Source organism: Salmo salar, chromosome ssa17 (genome assembly GCF_905237065.1).
Source record: "Salmo salar chromosome ssa17, Ssal_v3.1, whole genome shotgun sequence".
NCBI lineage: Eukaryota > Metazoa > Chordata > Actinopteri > Salmoniformes > Salmonidae > Salmo > Salmo salar.
This window is the reverse complement of record NC_059458.1, coordinates 24,110,800-24,123,828: the sequence shown is the minus strand read 5'-3', so window position 1 is coordinate 24,123,828 and position 13,029 is coordinate 24,110,800. Positions and strand designations below refer to the sequence as shown.

The following is a 13,029-nucleotide window of genomic DNA, read 5'->3' as shown; positions in this document are numbered from 1 at the left end:
ATAGTGGGTTGGTTGACGTTGTATCTCAGTGACATCCATGCACGCCGGGCCAGGAGCATATTCAAATCAAATCCCCCAAAAATATTTTGTCAAATTCGCCGAATCCAACAGGTGTAGACTTTAACGTGAAATGCTTCCCAACGATCCAGTTTCAAAAACAATAGTAACACAAGAGGAATAAAATACACAAGAATGAAGCTATATACAGGAAGTACCAGTACCAGGTCAATGTGGAGCTATATACAGGGAGTACCAGTACCAGATCAATGTGGAGCTATATACAGGAAGTACCTGTACCAGATCAATGTGTGTCACGTCCTGACCAGTAAAGGGGTTATTTGTTCTTTTACTTTGGTCAGGATGTGGCAGGGGGTATTTGTTTTATGTGGTTCAGGGTGTGTTTGTGTATGTGTTCATGTAGAGGGGTATTTGGTTTATATGGTTTGGGCTATGTATTTAGGTAGAGGGGTATTTGATTTATTAGTCCAGGATTTTGGTTATTGTTCTATGTTAGTTTTTCTATGTTCTGTCTAGGTGTTTGTATTTCTATGTTTTGGTAATGTGGATTGGAGGCAGCTGTCTATCATTGCCTCTGATTGAAGGTCCTATAAATCAGGAGTGTTTTTGTCATGGGATTTTGTGGGAGATTGTTGCTGTGTATAGCTTTGTGCCTTACCGGCCTGGTGTTTGTCGTGTTTTTGTATACGTTTTGGTTTTTCCTTCTTTATCCTTTAATAAAATAAGATGAGTATACATTTTCCCGCTGTGTCTTGGTCTAAACCCTACGACAATGTGGAGCTATATACAGGGAGTACCAGTACCAGATCACTGTGGAGCTATATACAGGCAGTACCAGTACCAGATAAATGTGGAGCTATATACAGGGAGTACCAGTACCAGATCACTGTGGAACTATATACAGGGAGTACCAATACAAGATCAATGTGGAGCTATATACAGGGAGTACCAGTACCAGATCAATGTGGAGCTATATACAGGGAGTACCAGATCAATGTGGAGCTATATACAGGGAGTACCAGATCACTGTGGAGCTATATACAGGGAGTACCAGATCACTGTGGAGCTATATACAGGGAGTACCAGTACCCGATCACTGTGGAGCTATATACAGGGAGTACCAGTACCAGATCAATGTAGAGAGAGATACACAAGGTATTTGAGGTAGATATGTACATGAAGGCAGGGTAAAGTGACTAGGCATCAGGATATATAAGGTATTTGTGGTAGATGTGTACATGAAGGCAGGGTAAAATGACTAGGCATCAGGACACTCAAAGTCACATTGACCTTGGCGAACTATGCTGAAGTTCACATTGACCTTGGCGAACTATGCTGAAGGTCACATTGACCTTGGCGAACTATACTGAAGGTCACATCAACCTTGGAGAACTATACTGACCATAGGCTTATCTTGACCACATGCAGTCATATTACAGACAACCCCAGCTCACAGTGACCCCAGTTTAGCTGGGAGAGCTTCCAGGAAACATCTTGCAGAGGTGGGGCTAACATCATCTGCCAAATATTTAACCTCAGTTGGTCAACTTTTTTTCTCAAAGAGTTGCAGATGTTGCTTTGAGGCAAATAACGTTTGTAATGTAGACACAGTCTAGTCCACTGGTCCTAAAATCAGTCCATACAACTCAAGGCTGGATCACTGGTGTTACTTTATTCATTCTTTTAAAACACCTCCTCACCTGATTACAAAAAACATCAGAAAATACACCAGAATAGTGTATTTCAAAGAGAAATTCGGGGCTACAAATAGGCCTATTTATTCCCTGTTAATGTCCATGATTGATGCAGGGGACATCCAGCACTTGCAGATCCTCCCCAAAACATTGTGGTCCCAGTCAGTTGGATTTATTTATTTGCCCTCAACATTGCGTTGTACCCAACGGTAGAAGTCGGGGGACTTGTCAGGACCCGCCCTGTACAATCAACAGCACCGCACGGAGTTGACAAGTGCGCCCTCCCCCATCAACGTCGTTTGACATATACCCATCGTTACAGGATTCGCCTCTGGCAGTTTTTAAACAGGCAAGCTCAAAGCCACATATTATACTGTATGTGCAGAAAACGTGCGGGGAGGACAGCCTACAGAGATTGGTTCTTCTACAAGACAATCCCTGCTTTTTTCTTCTTCATTTGGAGACAATTGATGTGCATGCGTAAAACGACATTTGAACGCTCGAAAGGAGAAGACTCGCGTTATTTCGCGGTGGACAATCTAAACTCGAATATAATTGGACATTTGACACAATAAAGACAACGAAGACACTTCGCCCGGGTGAAGAGTGGAACCTTAGCATCTGATACAGTGATTAAGGGACTTTTACGCACGCAGGCAGCCACCTGTGGATGGTGACTCTTTCAAGGACTTTTGCCCCAAAACCCCAATGATCGAAAGCATTACAAGCGTTCCATGCAGTACACATAGTAGTTGATTATAGTTGTTTTATGTTTGTAATCATTTTAATTTGAAACAATATGCTGGTTAGTTTTTCACTCCTGGCAACGCTTCTCCTAAGCGAGTCGGGTTGTTTGGGCTCGTTCGTACCGTGCGAACCGTGTGACCAGAAGCTTATGTCGATGTGTCCGCCAGTGCCGGTGGGATGCCAGCTGGTGAAGGAGCCTGGCTGTGGTTGTTGCCTGACTTGCGCGCTCCCCGAGGGCCAGTCGTGCGGGGTGTACACGGGGACTTGCACGCACGGGCTCCGATGCCTGCCGAAGAGCGGGGAGGAGAAACCGCTGCACGCGCTCCTCCACGGGAGAGGAGTGTGCGCCAACGAGAAGATGTACAAACCGCTGCATCCAGGCAGGGGTAAATATGAGTCTTCATTTACTGATTTATCATTTTTTCCCATTTGGATTTCTTTAAAATGTTCAATATGTAGACACACATATCTTTATTGGAACTACATCTGCAGATTATCCCATTTGTTACACACACACACACACACACACACACACACACACACACACACACACACACACACACACACACACACACACACACACACACACACACACACACACACACACACATAAAAACACCACACCCTGTAGTGTATTCCAAATCCACCACATGTATTACCAAGATTGTTTGATTGATAGCACACAGCTGAGAGCTGAAAATCAGGGGTTTTCAAGGGCATCATCTTGGCATGAGTGACCTAGTGCCAGGTACATGAAACAAGGTGAAGAAGATTACAAACATTTTAGAGCCTCCTCAGCTCTCTAGAGGGCCATTTGAGGGACAGTCACTGTGTCTGACACATTAGCACTTAGTCAGCGGGTTTCTCAAGTGTCACGTTCTTTCACAGGGTTTCCCCCAAGCTTTAGTTTTCATTTTCTCTCCTGATCAGCGTTTTTCCCTCCTCCCCCTCAACCCTCCCTCTCTCCATCATTGCCATGTCCAACCCCCCCCCCCCCTCATTCCCTCAGCTTCACCTGCAATAAGTAATCTCTACATCTTTCTCTGGCTAGATTTCTTCCTCCAATATCCTTTCTCTATCTCACTCTTCCTCCTTCAAATTCCCTCTCCTTCTCTCCTTCTCCTGTGCCTCTTTCCATCTCTCCCTCCGTCATCATCTTTAAGCTGTGCAGTGATTCAGCAGAATGTTAGCTGAGCGTGCCTCTCTGACTGCCAGCCTGCTACTGGATAAAATTGACCACCTCTTCTCATTTCCTGCAGGGTGTGAGAATTTAGAGAGGACAGAGGGCAAGGGGGAGGAGAGAGAAAAAGAGATAAAGACAGAGCAAGACAGAGAGAGAGAGAGAGAGAGAGTGATAAAGAGGTAGAGAGATGAAGACAGAGTGAGACAGAGAGAGAGAGAGAGAGAGAGAGACGAGAGTGTGGGGGGTCGAGAGAGATACAGAGAGATAGACAGATACAGAGAGAGAGATAGACATACAGAGAGAGAGAGAGAGAGAGAGAGAGAGAGAGAGAGAGAGAGAGAGAGAGAGATAGACAGATACAGAGAGAGAGATCGACAGAGAGAGTGGGAGGTAAAAAGAGAGAGGAAGGGGATAGGGAGTCTTTTCGTTACAACTAAATCTGTGGGATTTTGAGAGCATCAAATTCGCCCAGATCAGGAAATGCATCATAACCCACTGAATCCCTCAGTCAGCAGCATTGGCAAGATTAGAGTGGGCCAGATTAGGAAGTGAGGACTTGATTGGGTTTTATACGCCGGCTGGGCTATGCTGCCTACGCACCAGCCTCAGGAGAATAATAGTGTCAGCGGAACCGGTGGACTGAAGAGGGAATTCTCTTTTCTGAGAATAATCTAGGAAGGATGACGGGAGCGTTGATATCACAAGAGACATTCTCAACCCTGTGACATACCACTCAATCGCCTGCTTAGCGATGTATAGTTTAGTTTATTAGGATCCTCATTAGCTACTGCACATGCCGCAGCTACTCTTCATTGGGTCCAAATGAAACATACAAGTACATGACAAAGTAGAGAACAGTAATAGACAAGAACAACAGAAGATATTACATTCAAATAAAATACATGTAAAAAAATTTAAAAAGTTATATAATATTTAACTCTTATAACGCTTATATAATATACAACTCATATAACTCTTATATAATATATAACTCCTCTAACTCTTATATAATATATAACTCTAACTTTTATATAATATATAACTCTTATAACTCTTATATATTATGTAACTCTTACAACTCTCATATATTATATAACTCTTGAAACTGTTATTATTATATAACTCTTATAACTTATATAATATAGAACTCTTATATATTATATAACTCTTACAACACTCATATATTATATAGCTATTATAACTATTTTATATTATGTAACTCTTATAACGTATATAATATATAACTCTTATAACTCTTATATATAATATAACTCTTATATATAATATAACTCTTATAACTCTTATATAATATATAACTCTTATAACTCTTACAAAATATATAACTCTTATATAATATATAACTCTTATATAATAAATAGCTCTTATAACTATTACATAATATATAACTCTTATAACTCTGATAAAATATATAACTCTTATAACTCTTATATAATATATAACTCATATATTATGTAACTCTTATGTAATATATAGCTCTTATAACTCATATAATATATAACTCTTATAACTCGTATATAATATATAACTCTTATAACTCTTGTATATTATATAACTCTTATGTAATATATAGCTCTTATAACTGTTATATAATTTATAACTCGTATAACTCTTATATAATATATAACTCTTATAACTCTTATATAATATATAACCCTTAACTCTTATATAATATATAACTCATATATATTATATAACTCTTATAACTCTTATATATTATATAACTTTTATAACTCTTATATATTATATAACTCTTATATAATGTATAGCTCTTATAACTCGTATATAATATATAACTCTTATAACTATTATATATTATATAACTCTTATATATTATATAACTCTTATATAATGTATAGCTCTTATAACTCATATATAATATATACATCTTATAACTCTTACATAATATATAACTCTTATAACTCTTATATATTATATAACTCTTATAACTCCTATATATTATATAACTCTTATTTTATTTGTATTTTTTTAATTATGAATTTAATGTAATATCTTCTGTTATAGGAAAGACACCAAGTGACAACACAAATACTATTTACACACTAATCATATATACATATTGTTAAATACAGTACAGTTAAATATTATATATTATATAGCTCTTATATAATATATAACCCTTATAAATCTTATATACTGCTCAAAAAAATAAAGGGAACACTTAAACAACACATCTTAGATCTGAATGAAAGAAATAATCTTATTAAATACTTTTTTCTTTACATAGTTGAATGTGCTGACAACAAAATCACACAAAATTAATCAATGGAAATCCAATTTATCAACCCATGGAGGTCTGGATTTGGAGTCACACTCAAAATTAAAGTGGAAAACCACACTACAGGCTGATCCAACTTTGATGTAATGTCCTTAAAACAAGTCAAAATGAGGCTCAGTAGTGTGTGTGTGGCCTCCACGTGCCTGTATGACCTCCCTACAACGCCTGGGCATGCTCCTGATGAGGTGGCGGATGGTCTCCTGAAGGATCTCCTCCCAGACCTGGACTAAAGCATCCGCCAACTCCTGGACAGTCTGTGGTGCAACGTGGCGTTGGTGGATGGAGCGAGACATGATGTCCCAGATGTGCTCAATTGGATTCAGGTCTGGGGAACGGGCGGGCCAGTCCATAGCATCAATGCCTTCCTCTTGCAGGAACTGCTGACACACTCCAGCCACATGAGGTCTAGCATTGTCTTGCATTAGGAGGAACCCAGGGCCAACCGCACCAGCATATGGTCTCACAAGGGGTCTGAGGATATCATCTCGGTACCTAATGGCTGTCAGGCTACCTCTGGTGAGCACATGGAGGGCTGTGGGGCCCCCCCAAAGAAATGCCACCCCACACCATGACTGACCCACCGCCAAACCGGTCATGCTGGAGGATGTTGCAGGCAGCAGAACGTTCTCCAAGGCGTCTCCAGACTCTGTCACGTCTGTCACGTGCTCAGTGTGAACCTGCTTTCATCTGTGAAGAGCACAGGGCGCCAGTGGCGAATTTGCCAATCTTGGTGTTCTCTGGCAAATGCCAAACGTCCTGCACGGTGTTGGGCTGTAAGCACAACCCCCACCTGTGGACGTCGGGCCCTCATACCACCCTCATGGAGTCTGTTTCTGACCGTTTGAGCAGACACATGCATATTTGTGGCCTGCTGGAGGTCATTTTGCAGGGCTCTGGCAGTGCTTCTCCTGCTCCTCCTTGCACAAAGGCGGAGGTAGCGGTCCTGCTGCTGGGTTGTTGGCCTCCTACGGCCACCTCCACGTCTCCTGATGTACTGGCCTGTCTCCTGGTAGCGCCTCCATGCTCTGGACACTACGCTGACAGACACAGCAAACCTTCTTGCCACAGCTTGCATTGATGTGCCATTCTGGATGAGCTGCACTACCTGAGCCACTTGTGTGGGTTGTAGACTCCGTCTCATGCTACCACTAGAGTGAAAGCACCGCCAGCATTCAAAAGTGACCAAAACATCAGCCAGGAAGCATAGGAACTGAGAAGTGGTCTGTGGTCCCTACCTGCAGAACCACTCCTTTATTGGGGGTGTCTTGCTAATTGCCTATAATTTCCATCTGTTGTCTATTCCATTTGCACAACAGCATGTTGAAATTTATTGTCAATCAGTGTTGCTTCCTAAGTGGACAGTTTGATTTCACAGAAGTGTGATTGACTTGGAGTTACATTGTGTTGTTTAAGTGTTCCCTTTATTTTTTTGAGCAGTGTATAATATATAACTGTTATATAATATGTAACTCTTATAACCCTTATATATTATATAAGTCTTATAACTCTTATATAATATATAACTCTTATGTAATATATAACTCTTATAACTCTTATATAATATATAACTCTTATAACTCTTATGTAATATATAACTCTTATAACTCTTATATATTATGTAACTCATAACTCTTATATAATATGTAACTCTTATAACTCGTATATAATATATAACTCTTATATAATATGTAACTCCTATAACGCTTATATATTCTATAAGTCTTATAACTCTTATATAATATATAACTCTTATATAATATGTAACTCTTATAACTCGTATATAATATATAACTCTAATATATTATATAACTCGTATACCTCTTATATAGTATACAACTCTTACAACTCTTACAACTCTTATATATTTTACAATTCTTATAACTCGTATATAATATATAACTCTTATATAATATATAACTTTTATAACTCATAACTCTTCTATAATATGTAACTGTTAACTCTTATGTATTATATAACTCTTATAACTTTGTTGTAATGAAGCATTCCTTATGCTTATAGATCTGTCCCTGCTGCATATGGTCTATCTTTAGTCAGAGTTAATATCTTTATGACAGAGGAAGTGGGTTGCTGAAATATGCATGTAGAGATGTGGACATTTGGATTTGGCAAGACCCAGGGATTCTTGCCAGTTTTATAGGATCTGTTCGCATTTGTCATTCACAGCCAAGGGGTAGAGAGAGAGAGAGGAGAAAGGAAGATAGGGGAGGAGAATGAGAGAGAGAGAGAGAGAGAGGGAGAGAGAGTGAGAGGTGTAGAATGCTGTATGTTCATTGGATGACCCAGTTTAAAAGTCATGTCTTCCATTGCATGTGCCACGCATCGACTTGAGAGGACTGTTGCATTGATAGACATGATAGACCACACCACTCTCTTGGCCCTAATCCAGCTATGTCACAGTTTACATTTTGCTCCCTCTTAGCTCCAGCTACAAGCCAGGGACTCTGCAAAAGGAAATCTCCACCTCGCATGCAACAACTCCAGTGTACAACTACAGTACAAATCTTGTATACATACAGTATTAACTGATTCATGGCATTCATCACTCCAAATATTATATGGAGTGAATTCAATGCCAGCCACTCCATGTATTATATGGAGTCAATTCAATGCCATAAATGAGTAAATATCTACACAAGATTTGTAGTTGTCCAGTTTAAAAAGAGAGAGTGTTGCAGGAGAGAGCGAGATAGAGGGTGGGAGCAGTGGTGTAAAATACTTAAGTACTACTTAAGTAGTTTTTTGGGGTATTTGTACTTTACTTTACTTTACTTTACAACTTTACTATAGTCCAATTCACACACTTATCAACAGAACATCCCTGGTCATCCCTACTGCCTCTGATCTGGTGGACTCACTAAACACAAATACTTTGATTGTAAATTATGTCTTAGTGTTGGAGTGTGACCCTGGCTTTCCGTAAATAAAATAAATAAAAAAGAAATTTGAAATTATTTATACTTTTATTTTTGATACTTAAGTATATTTTTAACCAAATACTTTTAAATTTTTACTCAAGGAGAATTTTACTGGGTGACTTTTACTTTTACTTGAGTCATTTTCTATTAAGGTATCTTTACTTTTACTCAAGTATGACAGTTGGGTACTTTTTCCACCACTTCAATTCACGCACTTCACAAGAGAACATCCCTGGTCATCCCTACTGCCTCTGATCTGACGGACTCACTAAACACACATGCTTCATTTTCAAATGATGTCTGAGTGTTGGAGTGTTCCCCTGGCTATCCATACATAAAGAAATAAACATATAAACGGTGCCGTCTGCTTTGCTTAATATATGGAATTTGAAACGATTTACAGTTTTACTTTTGATACTTAAGTATATTTAAAACCAAATACCTTTAGACTTTTACTCAAGTAGTATTTTACTGGGTCCCTTTTACTTGAGTCATTTTCTGTTAAGGTATCTTTACTTTTACTCAAGTATGACAGTTGGGTAGAGAGAAGAGGATCAGATTAAGAGAATGGAGAAATGCTTGTAAATGAACCATGGCGAATAACTCCCTTAACCACTGACTGACCATGTGAGAAGTAGGCACACATTGTATGATTCAGCTGGAGATTTCTTGATTGGGAAAACCTCAAGGTCTCCCTCTAGTGTTAGGAGAGGCTCTGTCTAAACCTGCTGCCTCTTTTCAACTCTTTTCCTTCATCTGCACCGATGTGGAAGACCTTGATAGTATTCCACTCTTCCTACCTCCTCCTCCTCCTCCTCCTCCCCTTCCTCCTCCTCTTCCTCTTCATATTCCTCCTCCTCCTACTCTTCCTCGCCCTCCTCCTCTTCCTCCTCCCCTTCACTTCCTCCTCCTCCTCCTCCTCTTCCTCCTCCTGCTCCTCTTCCTCACCACCACCACAACCATCATCATCCTTTCTGACTCTCTGTCTCCCCAGACGGTTATTCTCCAGAGGTTCCAGAGTCCCTGCTGCCCCAGGCCAAGGTGCCTCTGTACGGGGGCAGAGACCACATCAGCAGCCGCAAGGCTCAGGCCATGAGACAGGCTAAAGACCGCAAGAGACAGCAGGCCAAGCTCCACTCTGTCAGCAGCCTTGACTACTCAACCCTCACCCTGGACAAACTGCAGCCTGAGTTTGTAAGTTGAACATATATACAGTGTATACACAGACAAACACGCAGACGCACACACACGCACACACACACACGCCATACTTGCCCTAAACTATGACCCTGTATGTGTGTAGGGATCCTGCAGGAGAAAGCTGGACGGGATCATTCAGAGGATGAAAAACACATCTAGAGTCCTAGCTCTGTCCCTATACCTTCCCAACTGTGACAAGAAGGGATTTTTCAAGCACAAGCAGGTACCCATGGACTATTCTATCCTATACTATTGTATCCTATTCTATTCTATCATATTCTATTCATTTGATCCTATTCTATTCTATCATATTCTATTCTATTGTATCCGATTCTTTCCTGTCCTATTCTATTCTATTCTATTCTATTGTATCCGATTCTATCCTGTTCTATTTTATTCTATCCTATTGTAATGGCTGTTGCAGGGAGTAGACCAAGGCGCAGCATGGTTAGTGCTCATCATGAATTTATTATACTGAGAACACAATAAACAAAGAAACAAAAACCGACAGCCAAACAGTTCTGTCAGGTAAGATATACTAAACAGAAATAAACCACCCACAAAACCCAAAGGAAAACAGGCTGCCTAAGTATGGCTCCCAATCAGAGATAACGATATACAGCTGTCCCTGATTGAGAACCATACCCGGCCAAAACAAAGAAATACAAAACATAGAAAAAAGGACATAGAATGCCCACCCTAGTCACACCCTGGCCTAACCAAAATAGAGAACAAAACCCTCTCTATGGCCAGGGCGTGACACCTATTCTATTTTATTCTATCCTATTCTTTTTCATTCTATCCTATTCTATTTCATTTCATTGTATTCCTATCATATTCTATCATATTCTATTCTATTTTATTCTATCCTATTCTATTTCATTTCATTGTATTCCTATCATATATTCTATCCTATTCTATTCTATTTCATTCTATCCTATTCTATTTCATTTAATTGTATTCCATCTTATTCCCTGCTATTTCCTCTCCTCCTGCAGTGTAAACCATCACGTGGGCGGAAGCGGGGGATCTGTTGGTGTGTGGACCGTTTTGGCGTGCAGCTCCCTGGCACTGACTACAGTGGAGTGGACATCCAGTGCAAAGACCCGGAGAGCAACAGCAACAAAAACGAATGAGCGATGGCCAATTTGGTCACCTGACATGAGCCAAGGCCCAGCTCCCTTTAGCCCTACTCCTGCAAATCACATGTACATGCAAAATATGCAAAAGCCAATCAAATCAGGAAAGCAGGGCACAGATACAGTACATACACATGGTTTTAAACTATACATCCACCTATACTGAGATGACCTATAACCTCCCTTTAAAGCACATATAACAATGTTCTCTGATTTAAATTATATTAGATTCTGTTTAAACAAAATTTCTAAGGCTAAAGAGTAAAGAGTAAAGCTCATCTTTTTCACCTATGTTGTTATCGTGATGTTGACAGGAACTCTTTACTGGGGAGCACAGTAATCTGGGGTCGTATTTAAACGTAACTCTGTTCTCTTGGTCCAAATGTTTGTCCCTTCAGAGCACTTCCCTACAAGAGAACCTCAGTGACTGAAAGTACTTTACTGTCTGAGTTTGGGTCTATGTCCTTATATGTCCTTCTGAGTGCGATGAGAAGAGCTTTTTTCAGTCCTGCCTTTCGTCCACTTTGTCTCACAAATTGTTCAGAGTTGAGGGTCTTAAGAACTAGTAATTGCTCGTATACAGTAGGTTGTTACAGAGTAGTTACAGTAGCTATCTTAATCAACCCATCAACTGCTACTTCTGATGGGTTGTGTCTCAATATAGTTTCATAGGGGTGACTATGAAATTACTGTGTGTGTGTGTGTGTGCCTCCTATACTTTCTCCTTTAGTAGTCTGTATTGTGCCTTACCTTCCTTGAAGTATATAAAAAAGATCACCTCAAAAACACATCATGACAGTCATATGCTTGTTTTGTCTTTTATAAACGACAGCCAAGAAAGTACAGGTGCTATGAAAAGTCCAACACAGGCACAAATCGCATGCAAATGTTGCACACCGTTTCTATTGACTTCTCGTAGCCTCCTGTCTGACCACAACACAGTCTTCTGCCTAGGACTCTCCTGTATGACCCCTGGAAAGGTGTGGCTCTTTGGGTTTCTATGGAAATCTCAGTGCCTTCTCTCTCTCTCTCATGACTTTGAATCCAGATTTACATCCAGATTATCAGGCCTTGTCGTTGAATGAGGACATTTTAGCAGTATGTGGATGTTGAGATTGGTTACTAGAGAACCATGAGTTAACGAGTGTGAAGATATACGTCTCCAGGATATAAGGCCGTGACGATACTTTTTGATCCTACGTCCCGTTTGTGAACATGATGTTAAATCAGACGTCAACTGATTTTATTGAATCTCAAAACATTTGCCAGATATTTTGTTGACATTCCTTGAAATAGACATCCCTTTTTTCAGGGTATGGTAACATGCCGATAGCTTTGACAGGGGCTGTGTGTACAGCCTATGCCTGCCACTAGAATGCATAGGAGACTTGGAAAGTTTTCTCAACTCAGTCTTAAGCTTGCTTGTATGAAAGACCATGAAATCTCAAACATTCCATATTCGTGATAAAAAAACCATGTAGGACACAAATAGGTAACAGTTTACTCAAAGCCAAACGGTATAACGCTTCTTTGCTGCAATTCTTTAACAGGCTGAAAATAGCTGTTTAGTCAGGGTCCATCAGAGACGATGGTAAGACGTTATAAGAAGGTCATACATGCTTATGACAATTCTTACAATGCAATACACCTGTTGGCTTTAAGTGAAGTGTTACTAACAAATCTATGTGAATATCACAAATATGTCATATTTATTCACTGTGGAATTGATGTACTTTAACCTTGTCTTTTTTGTAACGACAAAGCATTTATTTAAATAAAGTTATGTATCGATGTA

General features: G+C 39.8%; 1 protein-coding gene across 1 annotated transcript; it reads left to right on the top strand.

Annotated features, from left to right (window-relative positions):
* The first annotated feature begins 2,034 nt into the window (after positions 1 to 2,034).
* LOC106575566 (insulin-like growth factor-binding protein 5) lies at positions 2,035 to 13,029 on the top strand. The gene is made up of 4 exons (XM_014152143.2): positions 2,035 to 2,845; positions 9,890 to 10,089; positions 10,199 to 10,318; positions 11,094 to 13,029. Exons 1-4 carry the CDS (start codon positions 2,512 to 2,514, stop codon positions 11,229 to 11,231), a joined length of 792 nt encoding a protein of 263 aa, XP_014007618.1. The 5' UTR covers positions 2,035 to 2,511; the 3' UTR covers positions 11,232 to 13,029.

Coding starts and splice junctions, on each gene's coding strand:
- LOC106575566 (XM_014152143.2), top strand. CDS start 2,512: ATGCTGGTTAGTTTTTCACTCCTGGCAACGCTTCTCCTAAGCGAGTCG. Junction 2,846..9,889: donor ACCGCTGCATCCAGGCAGGG/GTAAATATGAGT, acceptor CTGTCTCCCCAG/ACGGTTATTCTCCAGAGGTT. Junction 10,090..10,198: donor ACAAACTGCAGCCTGAGTTT/GTAAGTTGAACA, acceptor GTATGTGTGTAG/GGATCCTGCAGGAGAAAGCT.